The 24,141-nt window shown below is 48.8% G+C and overlaps 1 protein-coding gene across 1 annotated transcript in view; it reads right to left on the bottom strand.

Annotated features, from left to right (window-relative positions):
* Nucleotides 1-24,141, bottom strand: part of GPKOW (G-patch domain and KOW motifs) — a 76,971-nt gene that overhangs the window by 31,639 nt on the left and 21,191 nt on the right. Inside the window, exons 5-8 of the mRNA XM_078664525.1 lie at nucleotides 16,258-16,462; nucleotides 9,177-9,309; nucleotides 7,718-7,865; nucleotides 3,944-4,088 (exon numbers count right to left, since the gene is read on the bottom strand). Coding sequence (XP_078520651.1) covers nucleotides 3,944-4,088; nucleotides 7,718-7,865; nucleotides 9,177-9,309; nucleotides 16,258-16,462 — 631 coding nt within the window. The remainder of the gene's footprint in view (nucleotides 1-3,943; nucleotides 4,089-7,717; nucleotides 7,866-9,176; nucleotides 9,310-16,257; nucleotides 16,463-24,141) is intronic.

Here is a 24,141-nt window from a genome sequence, read left to right as displayed (position 1 = left end):
ACGGATGCCTGCTGGCTCTTCTCGGATAAAGATCCCTCCACTATCACAGTCCATGCTCCATTATCATATAGGACACATGTGACGTACTGGTACTGGATCAAAGGTACACGCATGCTTCACAAGAGGGGGTCCTACTTTGGGAAGGTAAAGTCCTCTTTCTCATATTCTCATCTCTTCCACGCTGAAACCTGCTTTACCTGGAGTCTGTGGACGCAGAGAGGGGGGTTTGGAAGGGAGTGATCTAGAGCTTACTGTGGCTTTCCACCATGGGCACCAGAGGAGAATAAACGCTGGTCTCATTAGGTGAGTATTCGGCAGATTTGGACACCGAGGAGGCCCCACACACCGGTGCTGGGAAGATCTGGGATTTGGAGCTGAATCTCTGCTAGGCTGGCTGCTATTCCGTTCTGCTCTTATCTTATCAGTGACAGGAACTGCCATCATGATGGTTCTAGTCTATGTTGTAAAACACTTGACAGGGAGGCATGGTCGCCAGATTTCGCCTCATACAATTAAAATACTTCTACAGGGTACATCTGACACGACGCAGGCTGTGGACTACGAGAGTGGTGGCCTCTCCTATCAGTCTCTGCTGTAAGGTGGAGGAAGAACCCTACATACGGTGTGGGGCTACAGAGCCCTGCGATCACTCTGGAGAGGGGTTTTGCCTGTCTGGGGTCAGTCCTGGGGTGAAGACTCCCGATAGACCCTAAACTTACACTTCTACACATTAATGAAGACTTAGACAGTGACGGATACAAAACAAACCTCCTTCACCTGGGACTCACGGTGGCCAAAGGCACGGGGCGCGCAGGTGGAAGGACTCTACCCCCTGACGGTCACTGAATGGAAACAAGGCCTAGATTATTGCATGGAAAATCAGTAAACACGGCCCACGGGTGCCCGGAGAAGCATACTTGGATTTGAGGCATGGGCAGACTATCGGGGCATCTGCTTAGAACCCACAATCTCTGCGAACAGACGACAGGAGGCTGAAATCAGAGACTTCAGGGAAAGGAAGTTCCGACGTAGGGGCTGATGTAACACTATGAGGGAATAGACGGCGACAATGAGGGTGGCATGTGGATGAGGGTAAGGAAGGGGTGGGACTCAATGCTTGTGAGAAGCTTACTTACCACTAATCCAGGCAGCCCTTATGGTGATTTTAATAGTCTTAGACAACCTTAGAAAACTCTCTAAGTGGTAGCTGTGGAGAGCAGCCTTCAGGCTTATTGCAGAAGGAGCGTAGATCAGCTTGTTTTTACCAGCACATAAGCTTATTGGTATAGATTAAGTAAAAAAGAACCACACAGTGTAGTTATAAAAAATATGTATTTTTTATAACACATAGAGATATCTTCTACTTGGAGATATACACAATGCACACAATACTTTGCAATAAAAACAGGTAAGTAGCACCAATGCACAGTGGTCACCAAGGGGAGACCAAACCATATACTATAATAGTGGTATGCGAACCACAACTCAAGTCTCAACTGAACCCAGAAGATGTAGAAGTGCCGGGGCCCCGTGGACCCACCCGTGGTAAGAGACCAGGAACCCCAAGGAGGCCGTGTGCAGAGAGGACGACCGCTCGCTCAATGCAAGTCAATGGGAAAGTCGCGGTTGCAATTTTAAAGAAGGACCCTTCCCAGTGGACCCTGAAGAAAGCCCATGGAAGACAGAAGGTTGGAGAGTCACCCCACAGTGGATAACTCAGGAACCAGGATACCTAGAACAGGGAAGCTGTGTGCACAGATGTGAGGTGGCGTTGGAAACCGCCATCAAACTCAATGGAGGGCTTCAGGAAGATGCCGCTCCTGAGGAAGGTGAAAGTGTCCGGTGGAACCCAAAGGTGGATTCACGTCAAGAAGTACCTGAAAGCAGAGGGGACAGAGTCTATGCCACTCAGAAATGACCAGGAGGCAGGAAGACGAATGCCCACCGATGTCAGGTGTTGCAGGAGAGCTGACGATGACCTTGGAGCTGCAGCTGCGAGGACCAGGCAACGTTGTGGAAGACCAGGAGCCGTTCACGAGCTGTCCCACGTTGGATGTCGAGACTTGAGGGGTCGGTGTCCATCGAGAGCACCAACATGCCTTGGCAACTGCAACCAACGTGGAAAGCAAAAAAGGTGCAATGTTGGAACCAGCAAGGTCCAGGTGACTCACCACAAGCAGGGGAGTCAGACCAGGCCCCGAGCAATCAGGGGAGCTATAGAAATCAAAGAATATCCTCAAGAGGACCGAGAGGCCAGAGGCACTAGAGTCGCAAGAGGACCTCGAGCAGCTCACCAAAGATGAAGGACCACGGTGCAAGTGATGCGATGAGGACGAAGATCTCGGTCACAGGAGACGCTTAAGGTTGGGGTTACTTGGAGCCCGAAGATCTTGGAGCAAGGAAGCCGACAAGCCTTTGCAACAGCAAGTTGACGCGGTGCACAGGGGTTCGGTTCCTGTGGCTCCGACGAGGGATACTGCCACCACCTGAGTTGCTGAGCCTTTCGGAGTCTGTGGGAGCCCAGGATCAGCAGACTGGTGAGCTGCGTTGTAGAACATGCTGATGCAGGGAAGTGACTCCTTTACTTCAAGGGAGATTCCTTCAGGCGTCTGCGATGCCCACAGGCCTTGGAAGGTTCCTGTACAGTTCACAGGCATGGATGTTGCAGCAGACGAGCGGGCGATGAGATCAGGAGCAGCAGGAGTCTTCCCAGTTGCAGCCTTGATACCCAGAGCGAAGTCCAGAGTGCCCAGACGGTCGAAGTAGAAGTGGTGTCTCGAAATTAATCTTGGCCCACAACGAATCTAGGGTCCCACCCTCAGGTAAGCCTTAAGTACCCTAAGGAAAGGGTTGGGATGATTCAGGGTTCCCTCCCAGGGGAGGGTCAGGCAGTGGGCACGATACTCCCATGTGCTTCGTCCAGTTTCGCGCCAGAGCGGGAGCCAATGGCTTCCAGGACTGGTTTGAACTGGACTATGCAAGAAGGACACCAAAGGTGCCCTACAAGCAGACGGAGTGGTTTCTTCTGTTTCGGTTAGAGAGTCTGTAGCCGTGGAAGCGCAGCTTTCAGATTTGCTTGGGTATCTAGCAGTTTCTAGTTATTTCAGGCCACTTTAATATTAGATTGGTGACGGTTCACCTGCTCCGGTGGTAGCCTGGGTACCAGTGTCGATAGGATAACCAGAGTTTGCAAACAGCTTTCTTTTCCACATGGAAATATTTGTTGACGTGGGCTGACCGGGGCTATCCACTGTTACCGCAGGAACAAGTGGCCTCCGCAACGCCTGGGGCATCAACTTACACTGCAGTTAAGGCATTTAATGGTCTAGGTGATACTTGGTATGTTCTGGTACCAACCAGAAGTGGTAGTATTGACGCACAGTACCTGGGTGTAAGCGCTGTCGACCAGAGGTAATGTTTGATATTGTTTCAAGAACCGTAACCATGCAATAATCAATATTTGTATTAATCGTTAAAGCAAACTGAATACCACTTTTAGAACTATCATTGGTAGCCCACTTAAGCCATGTATAACTATGGAAATTGATTGCTTTTGTACTGTGAAGCGCTCGGACATCCACTTGTGGATCATGTTCACGCTATAGGAAACAAGGAATAAATAAATAAATACATTTACACACAGTACTTGGGTATAAGTGCACAGTCCACAGGAGGTATTATTGACGCACAGTACCTGGGTATAAGTGCACGGTTCACAGGAGATATTAATAACACACAGTACCTGGGTGTAAGCGCACTGTAAACCAGAGGTATTATTGACACACAGTACCTGGGTGTACGCGCACAATCCACTGGCGGCATTATCTAATATACTTTACCTGGGTATTAGCACAGAAGACTTTGGAGTGTTATTACTCACGATCACGCCGTACCTGGGTGTACGCATACAGTACATTGCAGTTCCAGTATTACCGTGCATTACCTTGGAGTTATAGTATTTGCCGCCTTTGTACTGCTTGTCGATGAAGCGCACCCGGAGGTCCCGCTGCAACCAGTGGGCGGATCGGGAGGAGGAAGAGTTGCTGACGTGGTCACTCTTCTTAACTTGCTTCACCACAGGGGACTCTCTGTGGGCAAAGAGAAAGGGCTGAGGTGATTATGAGCTACCAACCTCGAGCAAAGTTAATCAGACACCAGCAAAGATAATGTGTATGTGTGCAGTGGTCCGAACTCAAGCTGGGTCCTGGAAGGGCTCTATAAACACGACAGAGGAACTCGGGGGGCTTCACGGACTGCCGGGGCTCTTGAGGGGCTATTAACACAGCCAAGGAACCCAGGGGGCTTCACAGGCAGCCAAGGCTACACATTGAGACTGTGAGCTCCACACAGGTTCAACACACCTGGGAAGGAGGTGGGGAGGAGCTCAAACATTCAGGGCTTTTGAGGGGCTTCTCAAAGTATCAAGACGCAGGGGGCTGGGCAGCCAGGGCTCGAGACCCAGTCTGACCATGCCCAAATCTGTTTCTCCATCAAAGATGAGCTGGTATCAAAGGGTCCCTATCACCAGAGAACTGATCACCAACAGATTCAAAGATGTGACCAGCCGCAACGAAAAGTGCTCCCCTCCCAGCACTCCATTAGTTAAATTTCCCAGCACAGACTCTTTTTATGGAATACAAACCTTGAGGGACAAGCCTGCGGCCGCTACTTTAGGTTGTGTACACACTACTGCAAACAGAGGGCCACATCAGCCAAGGCGCTGAAAACATACACGACTTTCAGAAAACAGCCTCTCCTTCGAGGCCAGGAAGTCCTTCAGAAAGATGGAGGAGGACTACTTGAAGTCTTCCTGCTGAGGAAACACCTGCCCGCTCCCATCTACGGATCCTCTCTGGAATTCTGCCTCGGTGCGAGCCCTAGTTCTACTTGTGGTTTGTTCCGGGCTGAACTATGCAACAGACTCCATGAGAGTCCACCTGCCAAGACACTGCGCAGGCTCCTGAGAGCACAGAACCTTGCAACCCACGGCATCCGTGGTCTCAAGCAAACTGGCACTTTATCGACAACACTGACGTCATTCCAACAGACCGCCAGGGTCAGCGATCTCACATCAACAACAATAGATGCCCACCCTGCCTATTTGGATGCGCCGTACTCACCATCACTTTTTTCTTCTGATTGTAAACATTCAATTGTCCATCTTCAAGTCTGAAGTAAGGTAAAGGTCACATGCAGCAAATAAATGTATGCAAAAAGAACAAATGATGGACTGAATGCTGAACAAGTCAAACAGTCACCCCTAGTCACGGATCTGGGTTTAATTCATCGTTCTTTTGCTCAACACGCCATGCCAGTTTGGACCCAGCCATATGCAAATCAGTTTTGACCCTGATCCTCATGGAAACAGTTCAGGCCGAACTGCCAAGCCAGGTCCTTGTCCAAGTCTGGGCATTCCTTTCCCACTTAGGCCGACAAAAGCATATTTTTTTTGTAGCCCTCGGTTGGCAAGGTATGCACAGAAGTGGGTCCTGTGCTCACTGAGCCACTGGATTCAAGCTAGCCTGGCTGATGAGGGGTGATGCCCTGAAACCGGTCCTGGGATGCTCGTTTCCGGTCCAGGGACGACCTGGCTTGGCAGTTCGGGCTGGACTGTTCCCATGAGGAGCAGGGTCAAGACTGATTTGCATTTGGCTGGGCCCAAACTAATGTGGCGAAGTGAGCTAAAGAATGATGATGGATCCAACCCAGATCTTTGCGACTGGGGTTTAATGTCTGCATTGTTCAGCATTCTGTCCATCATTTGTTCTTTTTGCAAATACATTTATGACACCCCATTAAACAAGCTGAATTCACTCCGGCATGCCTCGTGAAAGGCCATTTATAGTCTAGCGCCCTCTACCTCTCCAAGCTTCTGATGCTGGATCAGCTGAACAGAAACCCTAGTTTCAACACCCAAAGTAGACTCTCCATTCGACAAAACACTAATATTTTGGGGAAGAACATTATGGACACAAGCCTCCACCCTCAGGAGTTTGATTCCTCTTCCGTTTGACCTCACAGCAGACTCAGACTTTCAGGAAAAGCTGAGTAAACGCTACTGATCTGATAAGCTTCGGTTTTACACACAATGCAGCGACTGTCTCATCAAAGATCCAACCTCCTAAACCCCTGCATTATTCTGTCTCCATCTATAGAAAGCCTCCCTGTCTTGCAGGCTAAGGTGTATCCTGGGGAGTCCATCCACCCCCTTAGGAACCTCTCCCTGAGGGAGTGCACGCATCATAACACCACGATGTCCCAGTGGCATAGGGGTGGGTACGAGGTAAGAGCAGGGCTGTATGGGAGGGCCGCACACACCTCTGCCAGGTACCACGGTGTATGCTCACCACATAATCCACTACTGGACAGAGTGACGACCCCCCACAAGACTGAGCATGACAAGTGTGTTGCCCACCGCACTCCGGCACTGCCTCCATTTGGTTACCTCAGTGGAAAGGAGATATTGGTTACCTGGTCAAGAACACAAAGCAGCCTCCACTAACACCAGACATCCATTAACTTACGCGAAATAAACACAGACTTTTATTATACAGAATTTCATTTGGTCACGTGACAGGTAGGTTGCATTACGGAATGTGTGGCACAAGCAAAATTCACGTCACACTGCGGCAAAGCTAGACATTTCAGAGTTGCAGTGTCATCGATGTGAAGTAGGTCTGACGTACAGATCCTATACAATGCCAGCAGTGTGACGTGTCTAGTCATGCCTGTACAAGCATGTTCAAATCTGCATGCGCAGAGCCGCCGCGCGACTGAGGTATGGAAGCGATCGGCCTCCTACGATGAGGTGGCGGGAAGGTTTCCTTGCACCAGGCACCGGATGGAGAGGCTTAAAAATAAAGTCCCCAATTCTCAAGCAAATTGCATACTTGCAACTGGCAAGATCCCTCTGTGCAAATATAGTCCAAGAGGAAGGAATAATCAGATTTCTGGAGAGCAACAGTGAAAAGGCATATTTGCCAAACTTGCACCTTACAATACACCACAAAAATTAAAACCTAGAAACATCCCGAATACAATTTAACATCCTGCCGCTAAGTTGTGGTCCTGAGCCTCGCAGGTCTCCCTGGACATTCTTTGAACTGCTAACACAAGAAGTCCTACCAAAGGCCAAACAAGAAACCTACAAGTATAGAACAAAACTCAGTGGGATGCGCAGCAGCTCTCTCAGCTGCAGAGTTCCCTTGGCCACTGCTCGTCAGTAGAGAGATCATGAAAGCCATGCAGTCGCTTTCAGCCGCTGGATAGAAAAGGGGGCTGCGGTGCTCAGTTTGAGCTGGGGGTTGTAGGTGGGATCCGCTGGCACTCATCGTTGGGTCAGCACTGAGTTTTTTCTCATCAGACTTTGACCCAAAGCAAGAGAAAGACAAGAGAGGGGGAAAGAAGAATGAAGAGAAAGACAGAAAAACTGTGACAAAGAAAGAAAGCAGGGATGAAAAAAAATCTAAAAACGGTGAGATAAAGAGGCAGGAGTGTCTGGCTGTGGGTGAAAGAGGCACGAGGCGGAATCAAGACTATGTAGCCTTGGAATGTGTCCCCCTGGCGTTCAATGCCGCCGGATGGTGGCTTCTGAGAACAACTTTGGGCCCGAACACTAATTCAACTAAGCACCAGCACTGAAGAGTCTGGGTCACTATTTCTGGTGCAGCCCCCTGGCCTAGTGACGTCTCCTTCTGAAGGGGTTACGAGGGGTTACCTGTCAGACTCCCGGTGGGGTTTCCGCTTCTTATCGCTCTGCACAGAACTCTTCGGATCCGTCCTGTCAGTCTGCGAAGCCGGTCCAGATCCGTTTCGTTCCTCCTCTTTCCTCTTCTCTTCAGCCTTGTGGGCTTTGCTTAAACGACCTGGTGAGAGAAACAAAGACACAGGAGAAGCATTTAACGACCGACGTTAGATGGATCTGTTTTGTGGCCAACAAGGGAGTGATTGACAGATCCAGGCTGGAGTAAAGGGTCATATATTCCGATGCCCTCCCCTTTCAAGGCTTGCTGCTGTTTCAAGGTTCCTAAATCCTTCAGGTGAATACAGATCATGTGAGGAGATTTTGGGGCCAGAAACACACACACACACAGGTGCACACAAACTCAGTGAAAACAGGGGTTAACCTGAAGACTCAGTGACCCAGTGAGGGTGGGAACGGACCCCAACAGACCATAGTGAGTACAACAGATTGTAGACATACGCAATTTTATTTCCTGTTGGACTATACGGTGTCAGATCTTTCCAGGGTCATATTAACAGAGGGAGCTAGCCGCTTCTGGGTTTCACAGATGTAACTACCCTCAATTCTTCTAGTTATCCAATTGTATTTTAAAGACACAACTATTTTAAAATGAGTACATGGGACTAGACATTGGCCTGTATGAAGCATGATAAAGTATGGCAGCTGCCCTCGAGCCTTGACAGTTCGAACACCGCAACCACTGGAGAATCAAGAAAAAATAGGCTGCAGCTAAACTTGGCAAGGAATGCTCTCCAGCTCCCAGATTCCTGGTTCATTCTGGAGAACATGCAACCTCCCGGTGGTCTCCTCGTGCGTTCTAAAACCATAGGATCTGGAGACGCGCCTGCTACCACCAGCACCTATGTGACTGACGAGCTTCTGGGAGCGCGAGATCAACATGGACATTTGATGGTGACATCACCCAGCCGCAAGAGCACAGGGCCACATTGGTAAAGGAAACCTAAACTCACAAGGGGAACCAGTGAGCGTCCGCACTCTCAGTGCCACCTTCGTACAGGTTCTAAAGCTAGAGGACCTACACCATAATATGACAACTGAAGGGCTCTCCCGGAGAGCAGCACAGACCAGGGAGCATCCTCTTTGCAGAAAAGAAGCGCCCCCTTCCTCGTAAGCTCACAGACCGCCCCAAAGGGCATCTCTGACACCAAGGAAAAGATGGCCCGTCATCTTGGGTGGGCAGGCCGTCCCAAAGGGAATCTCGGAGACCAAGGAGTCGCCTGGCATTACAGAAAAGATTACCCTTCATGTTGGGTGAACAGATTGGCCCAAAGGGAATCTCTGAGACCACAGTAAAGAACTCCCGTCATCTTGGGTGGACAGACTGGCAAAAAGGGCATCACAGAAACTAGGGAGTCCCTCCATTGTAGTGGTTTCTTCCTGTCCTAGAGGGCACACACCTTCAGTTACTTACTTAAGTCTTTGCTGTTTTTCTCATATTCTTTCTTGCCAACCAATCGAAGGGAGTACTGAGTGACTGTCGCAACCTTCCCCCCAATAGCAAGCTTCACCATGACTCGAGCATTGTCGGGGTCCACGCCCTCCACCTACAAAAGAAGGGGGATCCGTCAGCAACAGGAAAAGCACAATACACCAGCGAGACATCTAAAAGAACATAAACAACAGGAATAGGCGGCTAGGACAAGGGGTGGGCTAACGGAACTGAAGACCAGGCAAGGCCAGCATACACTCCCACCATGGGGAGAGCAGAAGGGCGAGGGGGTGGGTGACGGTGCCACTGAATGAAGCTTGTATTACCAAGATGAGGATTGACCGCATCAGAGGCCAAGCAAGAACTGAAGTCATCCCCAGGGTAGGGGAAGAGGGACAATGCAGAGCAAAAGGAGTTGTATAAAGAGGCTGTAAGCAGTACCACGACAAAGGAGGGACCCACCATGGAGGGGAAAGTGACAGACAGCACTGTAAACAGACAGAGAGCACTGCATACTGGCCCCTGAATGAGGGGCTGGCAGTGCTGTATATGGACAGCTAGACACAGACCCAGGAGGAACCCCCCGAAGGGGAAAGTGCCAGGGGGCACTGTAAACCGACCAACAGAACTATCAAAAGACAGACAGCACTCCCTACTAACCACTGAAGGAGGCCAGGGGAGGGGCTGGCAGTGCTGTAAACAAACTGCTAGACACAGACCCAGGAGAGATACCCACGGAGGGGAAAGTGCCAGGGGCCACTGTAAACCAACCAAAGAACTATCAAAAGACAGACAGACAGCACTGCCTACTGACCTCTGAAGGAGGCCAGGGGAGGGGCTGCCACTGAGGTATACTGACCACTAAGTATACTCAGGCAAGGGGGGCGGAAGGGTCGGGCGGGGCCCTAAACTTCCTCATAACCCCAGCCAGAGAGTCAGGTGGTACTATAGGCTGACCTATGTTAACACTCGGGAGGGGCCGGTGATGCAGTAAACTGTCCTTTGAGGCTGGGTACTGACCTTTGGCTGTAGCCAAGAGATCGGCTACCAGTGGTGTACACTGACCTCTGAACACAGTCAAGGGGGCAGCTAACAGTAAAGTGTATTGTTCTCCTAACCTGGTCAGGAAGGGGCAGACAGTACTGGACCCAGTCAGACAGTGAGCCACGTGATGTAAACAGATCTCTAAATACAGTCAAGAGATCTGGCACAGGGGCTGAAAAGTCCCCCCTGCCTGCAGTGGAGAGGAGTGGGGCTGTAGGAAGTCAGACAGTGTTGTCCACGGATCTCTGGAATAGGCCGGGTAACAGTGAGACTCTAGATAGACAGACTGGCCACTGGACAGGGGCGGTGGGTGGACTTCAGGAACAGTCAGGGAGCGGCTGTCTGTGCAGTACACTGACTTGTGGATTCAGTCAGGGAGGGGGGGCTGTGCTTGTAGAAAACTGGGATTTTGTTGCAGTAGCTCTGCCACTTTTGTGCCTGGAATTTGATGCAACTTTGACTGAAGTGCATTGTGTTCCTGATAACCAGGTCCCCAGTGCCAGTGCTCTTTCCACAAAACAAGACAACTGGTCACTTGATCCCCAAGTGAGCAGCCCTTTAGCACCTCTGTAAGTCCCTAGAAAGTGGTACCCCTGGGTCCCTAAAAGCTGCAGATGTGTCACCCTAAGGGATCAAGCGCCAAACTCATACAGACTGTCACTGCGCGATGCGTGCCAAGGTGATCTAAAAAGTGAAAACACAACATGTCACATACTCTGTGTACCCTGTCCCCTCACACTGCATGTAATATTTGTAAGTCACTCCTACAGCAGGCCTTACAGCCCTGTAGCAGGGTGCATTATATTACATGTGAGGACATATCTGCAGGTAGGGCTCTGTGCAGGCCAGTTCAATTACTGACACTACAAGTGAATGGGGAAGCCATCTTAAGGCATGTACTGGGCACTGGTCAAAACGAGCTCCCCAGCTACCTACTGGCTTCACTGTGACATATGATGTTTGGTATCAAACACCTCGTATTAATAAACCCACACAGATATCAGAAATTGATTTATTAATACATGCACCCAGAGGGTACCTTAGAGGTACCCCCTGAACCCTAGTAGCCTTATAGTGTGCGGAGTAGTACAGTCCAGTCTTCCACCACACATGAATTTTCTGACCCCCCCCCCAGGAGGGGAGAGACCTGCTCTCAGAGGACAGAAGGGCTGGTAAATCAGCAGAGCAAGGAAGGAGGCTTCAAAGACCTCTGCCACCTTTGATATGCGCCCCAAGGCTTCCCCAGACAGGGGAAAAGCCAACCCCCTGCCACTATTCTGCATTTGTCACCCTAAGTGGGCAGGGTATGCCAAGACGTGGGTCCCGTGCTCACTACGCCACTGGATTCAAGCTATCCAGGCTGATGAGGGCTGATAGCCAGAAACCGGTCCTCGGAAGCTTGATTCCGGTCCAGGGAAGACATGGATTGGCAGTTCGGGCTGGACTGTTCCCATGAGGCACAGGGTCAAGACTGATTTGCATATGGCTGGGTCCAAACTGGGGTGGCATGGTGAGCAAAAAAATGATGGATTAAACCCAGATCTGTGACTGGGGGTGAATGTTTGCATTGTTCAGCATTCCGTCCATCAATTGCTTCTTTAGCCTGGGTCAGGACAGGTGGGAAAATTAGCTATGCAGGAGGCGTGTTGCACTTCCAGGCTGGACACACGTCTAGGGTGACCAGTCTGAAGTGAACACGAATTTAGAAATTCCACCATCCTGTGTGTGGTGGAATTAGGAATTCTGGGAAAGGGTGAAGCCCACTCCCCAAAGGAAGTAGTCATCTAGGGGATACAGTGACCCCAGGGGAAAGTAGCTCATAGGCTACTACTCCTCCCTCATTTTAATGCCCCAAAATGGAGTATTTAGGGGACCCCCTGATACCAAGACTTCAGATAGATTTTTAGGGACATAAAGGAAGAAGTGGATTGAAAAGACGGCTGACAGGAGAACCAAGGAACACAACAGACTTGGCACCAACCCTGCCAGCCTGCCTACTGCACCCGACCCTCGTGGAGCAACTGACTCGTCCTGCTGCTATACAGACCCGGAGCGCTGCCAGTGCTTCGCCAATTGCCACAGAAACTCCCTTGGAGTAGAGGAGCTACCCCACTGCAGCCATAGGCACCAAAGAAGCAAGACTCTGTACATCGACCTGCCGCCTACAGAGTTTACCAACGCAGCAGCCACCCAGGAAGAGGTAGCCGAGCTTCCACGGGTCAGATCTATCCTCCCTCTAACTGTGGGGATGCCAGGACCTCCCGGAGCCACACAACACCAATATCTGGGGGATCGGACCTCTTGCAGTAGCCAAGTTTTGATGTGTCCAGACCAGACACTAATGCCTAGGAAGACCGACCTGCTTGACAGGGGACTTCAAGGACACCGAGACCTACATAATGAGTGGCCCAGCTGCCGTTTGCGCCTCTGCAGGAGAAACAAAGACAAAGAAGTAGGTCTTCAACCGCCGCCACCCGACGCCTCAAGGTACCTCTGCACCCGCAGTCCACAGCCCGAGTCAAAGGAAGGTGATGGAGCCAACGGGATCCCCAGACCCACAGAAGCTAAATCCAACTGCAAGAGACTCCAGCACCAGACTCAATGCCAAAAGACACCATGGCACCCGAGCCCCATAGCCTGAGAAGTGGATCAACGGTGTCCCTACTTGTCCGAGCAGCTCAAGGGTCGAGCCCCTGTGTATTCACCCGGGCTGGTCCCCCCAGTCCCAGGCTCTTTGGCCAGACCGTTCCCCTTTGAAGTGAGTAAGACACCGGACACTGTAACACACCTTTGCATCGGATGCCCCGGAGCAACCCAAGGTGACTGTTGGTGTGGCCTTTGACCTTGCCCCAAGCTCAGCTTAAGTTCCAGAGAACAGTCCCTTAAGTCACTGTCAAGTGCCTGAATGCAGTACGTGTTTTTCCCCATAGGATAACATTCCTGCAGCCAAACATTGCATTGTGTCAACTTTTGGAAACTGTAAAAATTCCTAACTCGAAAAGTACTAACTGATTCAGATGATCTTGATATCTAAATCTCTATAAAATTATGTGTTATTTTTATAAATTGCTGTCAAATTTCTTTATTGAGTGCGTCTCATTTACTGCATTTGTGTATGCAATAAATGCTTGGCACTTCCATCTGACATACCCAAATGCTCGCCCACACTCCCACAAAAGATGGCATTTGGGGTGTCATTTGTGACCCTGCATCTTCTTTGGGGTTTGCCTGGAGTCTTTACACAGCGTATCTCATTTTGGTCCACTATAGAAAGAGCCAACTCCCTACAGCGCTGTACACTGCCCTGTGGATACTATCAGGGAGGGGCTGTCTGTGCGGAGCACTGACCTCTGGATATGGAGGGGCTGTCTGTGCGGAGCACTGACCTCTGGATACGGAGGGGCTGTCTGTACGGAGCACTGACCTCTGGATACGGAGAGGCTGTCTGTGCTGAGCACTGACCTCTGGATACGGAGGGGCTGTCTGTGCGGAGCACTGACCTCTGGATACGGAGGGGCTGTCTGTACGGAGCACTGACCGCTGGATACGGAGCGGCTGTCTGTGCTGAGCACTGACCTCTGGATACGGAGGGGCTGTCTGTGCTGAGCACTGACCTCTGGATACGGAGGGGCTGTCTGTGCGGAGCACTGACCTCTGGATACGGAGGGGCTGTCTGTGCGGAGCACTGACCTCTGGATACGGAGGGGCTGTCTGTGCGGAGCACTGACCTCTGGATACGGAGGGGCTGTCTGTGCGGAGCACTGACCTCTGGATACGGAGGGGCTGTCTGTGCGGAGCACTGACCTCTGGATACGGAGGGCTGTCTGTGCGGAGCACTGACCTCTGGATACGGAGGGGCTGTCTGTGCGGAGCACTGACCTCTGGATACGGAGGGGCTGTCTGTGCGGAGCACTGACCTCTGGATACGGAAGGGCTGTCTGTGCTGAGCACTGACCTCTGGATACGGAGGGGCTGTCTGTGCGGAGCACTGACCACTGGATACGGAGGGGCTGTCTGTGCTGAGCACTGACCTCTGGATACGGAGGGGCTGTCTGTGCTGAGCACTGACCTCTGGATACGGAGGGGCTGTCTGTGCTGAGCACTGACCTCTGGATACGGAGGGGCTGTCTGTGCTGAGCACTGACCTCTGGATACGGAGGGGCTGTCTGTGCTGAGCACTGACCTCTGGATACGGAGGGGCTGTCTGTGCTGAGCACTGACCTCTGGATACGGAGGGGCTGTCTGTGCTGAGCACTGACCTCTGGATACGGAGGGGCTGTCTGTGCTGAGCACTGACCTCTGGATACGGAGGGGCTGTCTGTGCTGAGCACTGACCTCTGGATACGGAGGGGCTGTCTGTGCTGAGCACTGACCTCTGGATACGGAGGGGCTGTCTGTGCTGAGCACTGACCTCTGGATACGGAGGGGCTGTCTGTGCTGAGCACTGACCTCTGGATACGGAGGGGCTGTCTGTGCTGAGCACTGACCTCTGGATACGGAGGGGCTGTCTGTGCTGAGCACTGACCTCTGGATACGGAGGGGCTGTCTGTGCTGAGCACTGACCTCTGGATACGGAGGGGCTGTCTGTGCGGAGCACTGACCTCTGGATACGGAGGGGCTGTCTGTGCGGAGCACTGACCTCTGGATACGGAGGGGCTGTCTGTGCGGAGCACTGACCTCTGGATACGGAGGGGCTGTCTGTGCGGAGCACTGACCTCTGGATACGGAGGGGCTGTCTGTGCGGAGCACTGACCTCTGGATACGGAGGGGCTGTCTGTGCGGAGCACTGACCTCTGGATACGGAGGGGCTGTCTGTGCGGAGCACTGACCTCTGGATACGGAGGGGCTGTCTGTGCGGAGCACTGACCTCTGGATACGGAGGGGCTGTCTGTGCGGAGCACTGACCTCTGGATACGGAGGGGCTGTCTGTGCGGAGCACTGACCTCTGGATACGGAGGGGCTGTCTGTGCGGAGCACTGACCTCTGGATACGGAGGGGCTGTCTGTGCTGAGCACTGACCTCTGGAAACGGAGGGGCTGTCTGTGCTGAGCACTGACCTCTGGAAACGGAGGGGCTGTCTGTGCGGAGCACTGACCTCTGGATACGGAGGGGCTGTCTGTGCGGAGCACTGACCTCTGGATACGGAGGGGCTGTCTGTGCGGAGCACTGACCTCTGGATACGGAGGGGCTGTCTGTGCGGAGCACTGACCTCGGGATACAGAGGGGCTGTCTGTGCGGAGCACTGACCTCGGGATACAGAGGGGCTGTCTGTGCGGAGCACTGACCTCGGGATACAGAGGGGCTGTCTGTGCGGAACACTGACCTCTGGATACGGAGGGGCTGTCTGTGCGGAACACTGACCTCTGGATACGGAGGGGCTGTCTGTACGGAACACTGACCTCTGAATACGGAGGGGCTGTCTGTACGGAACACTGACCTCTGAATACGGAGGGGCTGTCTGTACGGAACACTGACCTCTGAATACGGAGGGGCTGTCTGTACGGAACACTGACCTCTGAATACGGAGGGGCTGTCTGTACGGAACACTGACCTCTGAATACGGAGGGGCTGTCTGTACAAAACACTGACCTCTGGATACGGAGGGGCTGTCTGTACGGAACACTAACCTCTGGATACGGAAGGGCTGTCTGTACGGAACACTGACCTCTGGATACGGAGGGGCTGTCTGTGCGGAGCACTGACCTCTGGATACGGAGGGGCTGTCTGTACGGAACACTGACCTCTGGATACGGAGGGGCTGTCTGTGCGGAACACGGACCTCTGGATACGGAGGGGTGTTTGTGTGCAACACTGACCTCTGAATGCAGAGGGGCTGTCTATGCAGAATGTGACCCCTGGATACAGAGGGGCTGTCTATAGAGAACACAGAGTCTGGACAGGGCACGGACTGAGAAGAACTTGAAAGGCGATCAACAGGTTAGTCCCCTGTCCACACAAGGTGCTGATGGATTCCTGAAGAGTAAACAGGTGTGAGCAAAAGCCACCAGAGTGAATTTACCTTGCCGTACAACTCCTTATGCGCTCCAGTCTCAATCTGCACAAGAGACCCAGTCACAAGTCCTCCCACCTCCTCCTCCTCTCGCTCTTCACCAGGCTTGGGGGGCCGCCGAGGTCTGCTGGGCTCCAAGTCCTTCACCGCAGATCTGTCTGCTCCCAGACCAAGTCCCTTTGGCCTCAGCTGATGCTCCAGGGGCTTCACATCTCTGAAATAAATGGGACAGGTCACTGGTGTCCCGCAACGCCCAACCTCATTCAATGCGTCTTAAGAAGCACTAAGGCAAGATACTGAAATGTGTACACCGGATGAAGCTGTTCCTCACAACCCCCACAGTCCCCTCAATAAAGACCTGTTCCCTTAAGAGATCTTACCAGGTCAGTAAGCCTGTCACCTGTGTCCAGAGCATCGTTGCATTTATGTGTGGCCAACAAGCTATGGTGGGGACGGAAACCCACTTAAGACGTCCCAATGAAGCGTAGCCCCCTCTGCGAGGCACAAAGAGAGATCAGTGTGATGCCCCTTGCTTAACAAGCATTTACAATGCAATGGTTTCGCCTTTGGAAAAGTTTGAGCTATTGGCATTGTAAATGACAAAGTTTGTATTTATGTGTTGGTTTAGGAAATAGAGAAGTAAATGGCATTGGTATTTACATTGCCATTTGCTTAATTTCTCTCAAATGTGAGACTTATTGTATCCTACGGACGAGTTTAGCAGACAGCAATTACTACCACACACACACCTAGAGCCACACACACACACAATGCGGCCACACATACACACACACACACACTCAGAGCTACACACAGACACCCAGAGAAACACACACACACACATACACACCCAGAGCCCCCCCGCACACACACACACACACACACCCAGAGCCACACACATCCAGAGCCACACAAACACACACCCCGAGAGCCATACACACTCAAAGTCAAACATAGACCCAGAGCTACACACACCTAGAGACACACAAACACACACACACCCAGAGCCACACAGACACCTAGAGCCACACACACGCCCACCGCCGCATGACGATAGCAAGAGGGCGGGATGAGTAAAAATTGCGGGAACGCCCACGAATCTGCTCCGGCAATGACGGACAGATCGCTCTTCCAATGGCTAGCCTCCATTTATGGAGCTAGCCAATGCAAGAGAAGGCGGGACCAAAGCCAGTATGTTCTAACATTAGATTTCACCTGCGCGAACGCTGCTGCGCAGCGGACGCCAGGCGAAACCTAAAAACCACAGCTGTTGTAAGGAACGCCTTCTTATGTTCTTTTTATGTCACCCTGTTTCACCCACCATCCAGCCACAGCATGTACATGCGACAAACATGAAAAGGCAACAGCGATTCCGGACATGACCTAACAATCTCGATGGCCTATTGTTAACAGGGACGGAGTGCTTTTACCAGTGAAGTGCGACCACTTCGTATTTCACGTTTTCCGTTCTCCCTGCGATTATTTACTTGTGAAATCCTGCTGCCTAAATCAACATCACTTCGCAGACCTCCTCTGTGCCTCTTATTAATGCCCTGACTTAAAGTGAGGTCATCCAAATGGTACGCTTGCTCCTCTGAGGTAGCGGCAACAAGTATATTTGGGGTGCTTTGTGGAAGTGCATACTTTGCAGAACGCAAGAGAGAGCTGGCCAAGCATCTTTCTTGCCAAGATGTCTTGTTCACAACAGTCAGCCCTCCAGAAGCTCGAATTAGAGGCCGCCCGCTTTTCTGAAGTGCCTTAAAAACAAGTTTCATGTTTGATTGCAGCAGCTCCGATCGAAGCACAACAGCTGGTCTTTTCCAGCTAGGGGCCATGAGAAAGTTAAAAGTGAAATGGAAAATGAGAATTGTTAAAAGGGCAGGCACAGCAGCAAAGCAGGATGGTTTTGGGGGACGTGAAAAATGTTCTCTCTTTGAAGTCTGTGAAAGAAAATTACCTTGAAAACGAAAATAGTGTCTGACATTTGATCTCTGTTTTTGAATGGACAGCAAATGTGAGGAGATAAGAATTACAGCCCTGTTTACACAAACAGAGATCGGAGCTCAGAGCAACTGAAAACATCCCGCACGGTTGTTAAAGGCTCTTAACCAAAGCGAAAAGTAGTAGTCCCTAAACAGATGTTAAAATTGGATACTGGAAGCCTACAATTCCTGGGGCCTACTCCGTGGGAGAAAAGCATACATTCCATGAATAACCTCTTGTATCCCTCAGACAGGCTGCCACTGTTGGTGGATTGCAGGAACACTAATCCTCTATGGGTCCCGGAGTAGCGTGCTACTCTCCGAAAAAGCGCTTCGACACCTCGTCAGGGGTAGTAAGCCATATATAAATGCAATTACAATACAATACTAGGACAGTGGAAGAACTGGTCGCCATCAACTGATTCATTTGAGCTTCTTTTGTGTTAGAGAAATTTAAGTGCTTGAAGTTTTCCAAGGCTTTCACAGCCACTCCGACCAAATCTTGTCATTTAGAGTTCATCACTGTACTGTTGTAAAGCTCAAACATACCTACAAATCACAATTACGTTTTTTTTTTCTTAATACGTATACTTTTATATGTGTTCACCTAAAAATACAAGCAAATCAGTTTGTGCGATGTGATCGAAAAAGTATGGAAACGTTAAATGGAGTTTGAGAAAAAAAAAAAGCGGTCTTTTTTATATTTAACATCTTATAAACATTTCCACCAACAAGAGCACTAAGGAAATGGTTGCCACAACTCGAAATTAAGAACCTAAATAGGAATTACATTTGAGGAGTTATTTGAGTGTCTCCTACCGGGGAGGGGGTGGGGGTACTTACGCAGTGAGCTGGGGACACGGATTTGCAACGTAAAGTAGCAAAGGGCACATGGCGAGGGTAGTATATAAATGTTGCCTATATAGATTGAAAATATGCATACTATCAACCCTCCCAAATGTAAATGTAGATGCTATCGGAACCAGATAAGGGAGTTTAACACACATACTGAATGACTCTACGCTGTGAATCACTGTCCACTTCAGGTCCTGCCCTTGACTATCTAAACATTAACCCAGCACTCTTTCAACACTACCGGCTAAAGGTTAGCATCAATTAAACAAGCTGAATACCCTGTAGTGTAGCTCCTATTTTCCCAATAGGCTCTGCGCATTGGAATAGTACCTACAGCAGTAAAGGCCTAGACCAGACGTTAACTAGGTCTACTACTGTCGATACTAGACTTAATTTTTGGGTTTGCCAGCTAAGCTCAGAGTTCGCTAGAAACTTTCTCGAATGTTCAAGGAAGGATTAACTCCCCTGATTAGACAAGAAGGGATTTAGTTTCTGACAACCATAGAACATGACAACTTTGCTCTCCCCTAATCAAGAGTCAATCTCGAGAGTCGTGTGAGCACAAGGCAATTATTTTACTCAGTCAGTACGTGCATTCTTAGTCTCATCAGAATGTAGAGAAAAGGAAGAGACGGGCGTGTTCAATAAAAGATGTTATTTATTGATCAGTCTCTTTTCTCGTACAAGAGAAATGGATCGATATTATTGCAATACTTATAGTTAAGTAAAGTGCATACATTAAAAGCAATAGTATAAAATAATACTGTAAAAACATTGATATGGTTTCTGAGCCATATGATGTTTAAAATGATTAAAATATATTTACATACACATATACATTTGACTAAACGTACTCAACTGGTGTTTCTAAATACGCCTACCCCGTGTACCTGACCTAAGTCTAATGCGTGGGCGGGAATAGAAAGTTACAGTTTAAGTTAAGTTTGTTTTTGCCAAGTGAATAACTAAAAGAATTCTCTGTGAGGGGTTATTCAGTTCTGTACCTGGAAGTTAGGATGAATGAGGAATGGTATCTCTTTCTCTGCTCTCGATATTCCAGGCTGCCTGCGAGGGCTGCCCAGAAGCGCCGGTGCTGGGTCTCTCGGCTTGAGATAGCAGCGCGTCTCTCAGCGCGTCAGGAAGGCGGGGCTGCTGCCAGCGGGGTCTGCTTCTGCTCTCGGCTTCGGCAAGTATGGCTGCTCCGTCTTGTCACCACGCGTGTGTTTGCATAGGGCAAGGTCGGCAATATTTATACCTTAAAGGTGCCGAGATTGACGTAAGGATGGACATAGGTACGTCAATAAAGATGTCATACGACTTGCTCGTTAGCACATTCTTTTGCAAAAGTTCTCTGTGAAATCAAAACAATGGCCGCACGGATTTTCCAGGTTGTCATAGGTTTGATTTGTTATGAGAACGTCGTATGCCTTATCAGGGGCTGGAGGAATGTCGCTTGTCTAATTAGATCTCAAGCGTTATGACCTAATCAGATAACACGTTCCTGTGCCGTAGTGTGACTGCGTCAGATAACGGTATCTGCATCATGGGGGATTTCTTGCCTCATGGGCTGACTGTTAGTTAACTTGATAGTTAGTTTAACCAGAATAGGGTCAGGAATAGGGGGACTGATTCAGAACCTATAGAAATACACGACACCCACTCCACGCTAACTATGGTCATATCTACTAATCTATGCATAGTATAACATAGTACAACATACTATAGAGTATAGTGTATACCTTACCACCCCAAAATACATAAATGCATTTCGAAATTTTCAAATATACTGAAAAATTGCAGTCATATATATTGTATGCACTTAAGCTATGAATTAAATGCAAAAGTAAACACGCATTGTTATGCATTATTGCTTTTTGGTATATGAGAAATACACATGAAATGGCTCTTAATATGGCTATACAGAAAGGAAGTCCGAGACCATTTCATCACATAATAAAATATTTGTGAACCTACCAGCGGGCAGCTAAAATCTATATAAAGTATCTAAAAATAGAAATCTTATTTCTCTAGGAATAGTTTCTTACTTTAAGCAGAAGATCAGTGTCCCGGGAAAAAATATGTAGAAAAATATTTTAAGGGGCATGCTGAAAAAATTGCTGTCCGTGAACTGGATTGTAATTGTTCATGTGACTTTATTTTTAAAGTTGAAGGCCGAATTCAGGGAACGCCGTGTGCGAGTTTACTCAAAAGTCTCTATTTCTGTTCCGGAGAGAACATCATATCATTCAGGCTTTCGAAAAAACTGTCAACAGCTTCATGGGAAAGTTCCACTAAGTCGGAAATAGGGGTAACCATGCATTCGTGCGCATGATTGTCTCCATTGACATTCTGATTTGCATTGCTGACAGAAGGTCGTACCTGTTCGATGTTGCTTTCATCTTGAACTTCACTACTCTTCAATCGCAGTGGTGAAGATTCCAGGAATGCCGTCATCAGGATTGGCAGCCTTTGAGGGCAGCACAAAGCGTGAACCTTGGTAGGAACCAACAGTGTATCTGCATCCACTGGCGCATCCGATTGTAGCGTCAGACAGGTGTCTAACACGCATTCTTCTCCGCATAGCAGACACCTTAGTACAGGTAAAACACACCTTTGCCACATTGGTCGAAATGATAGAAACCAAGTCATGTTCAGGTCTCTAAGCCGGGAGAGTCCCAGGATTTTTGATATCCGGTCCCGGTATCCAATGGCTAGGATCGTATCTTCCATTGTCGCGAGAGTTTGATCTGTGACATGGGTTGCCATAACGAAAATTAAGGACTAGGAATAGGATTCCTGCAATTAGTCCCAGGATCAGGGGAAGTCCGCCAAAAATCGAATGGACGAAATCTGGAAAAATACCCAGTATGGCTTTGAATGGTGTTAATGCCATCGAAAATACTGTCTTAAATACCTTTGAGACCCCAGTGGTATCAGAAATATTTAAGATTTCGCTCAGGATTTCCGCGAAATGTACGGGGGAATTGGTTGATAATAATGTATGTATCTCTGCAGTCGTCCTTGCGACTTGTAGATCATACGTTTTTTTTTATGACGTGAGCCTTGTAGGCGTCTGAAGAAGCACTGTTTTCATTCTGCTTAAAGTGTCTATTCGAATAGAAGTAATTTTCAAACTGGGCCATGCCCTTGCCTCCCTGTCTGGAAAGGAGCTGGGGAACAAAGAACGTCCACAGCACTTGACCTTCGCTGTTGTAGTTACTAGATAAGGAGTCCCGGGCATAAGACTGCAACATCTGCGGTCTACAATAAGAATGTATCTCCCATTATAGAGTCTTTGAAAGAATGGTTCTATTTCAGTTGCAGGTGCGCCTTGCTGGTGACATGAAAGGTTGTATGAATTCCCTTCACAGGCTCCGTGCAAACTAATTCCGTTACACAGAAGCGTGCCGCTTAGTGACATAGCACAATTGTTGCCACTAAGAAACACTTTCTGTCCTTTATTACTGACACATGCATGTGAATAGGGCAGGTTCCAAGTTGTTTTAAGGTACCCCTTTCCCAATTTCTCGTACATGCCAGCCTGTATATATTTTTGGCAGTATTGAAACCTGAAGGTTGAGATTGGAATATTTATGATTCCGTGGATTATCCATTCACTGACAGGTCGTTCTGACATTGTCATTGGTAATCTTTCTAGTTTTTCAATGCTCAAGATTGTATAATCAGCACCCTTTTGCGCCATACCGATTTGTCTATCAGTAAGGTTAAAGATTTGGAATAGTGACGTTGTGTTGATTAAACGCCAAGGCACATAGCCTGAACGCAGATTTTGTAACGTCCAGCCAAGCTGTACAATAGAACGCAATTGTGACTGACCATGTTGTAATAACAGTAAGTCTTGCGATAATATATCGATTGCTGAAGACACAATGCTGTCCAATGAAAAAATTCTGGAGGACAGAGTCATTAACCCATTGTCCACTACAGAAAGTGATTTTTCCAAATTGATACGGTCAATTTCCCGTATTCTTTCTGCTGTTTCAATTTGAGTAACCTTCCAGGCCTCATTGTATGCTGCATATACAGAGGCTGCTATGAAACGCTTTTGACGCTGTTTGCGTGGTCCCATTATGAAATCACGCAAGTCAGCACCATCAGTAAGTAAAGTTAGGTGTTGCTTAATTTCAGGCAGTGTGGAAGACTGTAGCCATTGAAGGCATAATTTGCCCACACTGTAGGTTGTTATTATCCCTGGGTGATGTCTTTGGGGATATCTAGGGTCTGGCCTGGTCATTTTGAAACCCTGTGTTTTATTCAGGAATCTATCTTGACAGTTATTTGTATCTGTGGGCCAGATCAACCATTGTTTCCAATCAGGATGTGTTCTGTTTTGGTTAAGTATATGGTTTATGTCTATTCCTTCATCTGTATCAGAGTTATTGCTAAACATTGTTGGCTTTGGAATAGACGGGTTATTTAAATCTTTGATTTTGGCTAAGCCAAGACAGGTGGTTTGTTGAACAGTGTCATTTAAAAATATCATTTGTTCTGGGATCATGCAGGCTCTAAACAAAGCTTCTAAACCCTGTACTTGCCATTCTTTTGTACCCCAAACACTTTTCAAATCAACATTTTTGTCCCAATAATCAAATCCAAAAGTATTCATTTTTTCAAAGAATGAATCTGAATATATCAATTTTGTGTTGGTTATCATGGTTTTCATCCCTGTCTTGTTTGACAATTTGTAATAAAATGTTTCAGCATTAGTTATGTTAAAACCTGAAAAATATGAATATTTGTCATAAACGGTTCTAGAGCTCCCTTTTGGAGGTGTAGCACAATGTTCCCATTGATTATAATTTAAAACATTTCTAGGTTGTGCAGATTTATGCAAGAAATGGTTACCATAATGGTTATAGCAATACATACTATCATAATTTGTAGAACCTTGCAAATAATCATGTTTTGTAAATTTAGCAGACATTACTAAGTCAGACATCATATTGTTAATACTTTCAAAGTCCCAATCATCAGCAAATGAGTTTGGTTTTGCAAAGTCACTCAAGGAGATCTTGATTTGGTGTGGATATTTCAG

The sequence above is a fragment of the Lissotriton helveticus genome, chromosome 10 (assembly GCF_964261635.1).
Source record: "Lissotriton helveticus chromosome 10, aLisHel1.1, whole genome shotgun sequence".
NCBI lineage: Eukaryota > Metazoa > Chordata > Amphibia > Caudata > Salamandridae > Lissotriton > Lissotriton helveticus.
The sequence above is the reverse complement of the archived record's forward strand: the minus strand, read 5'-3'. Positions and strand labels throughout refer to the sequence as shown.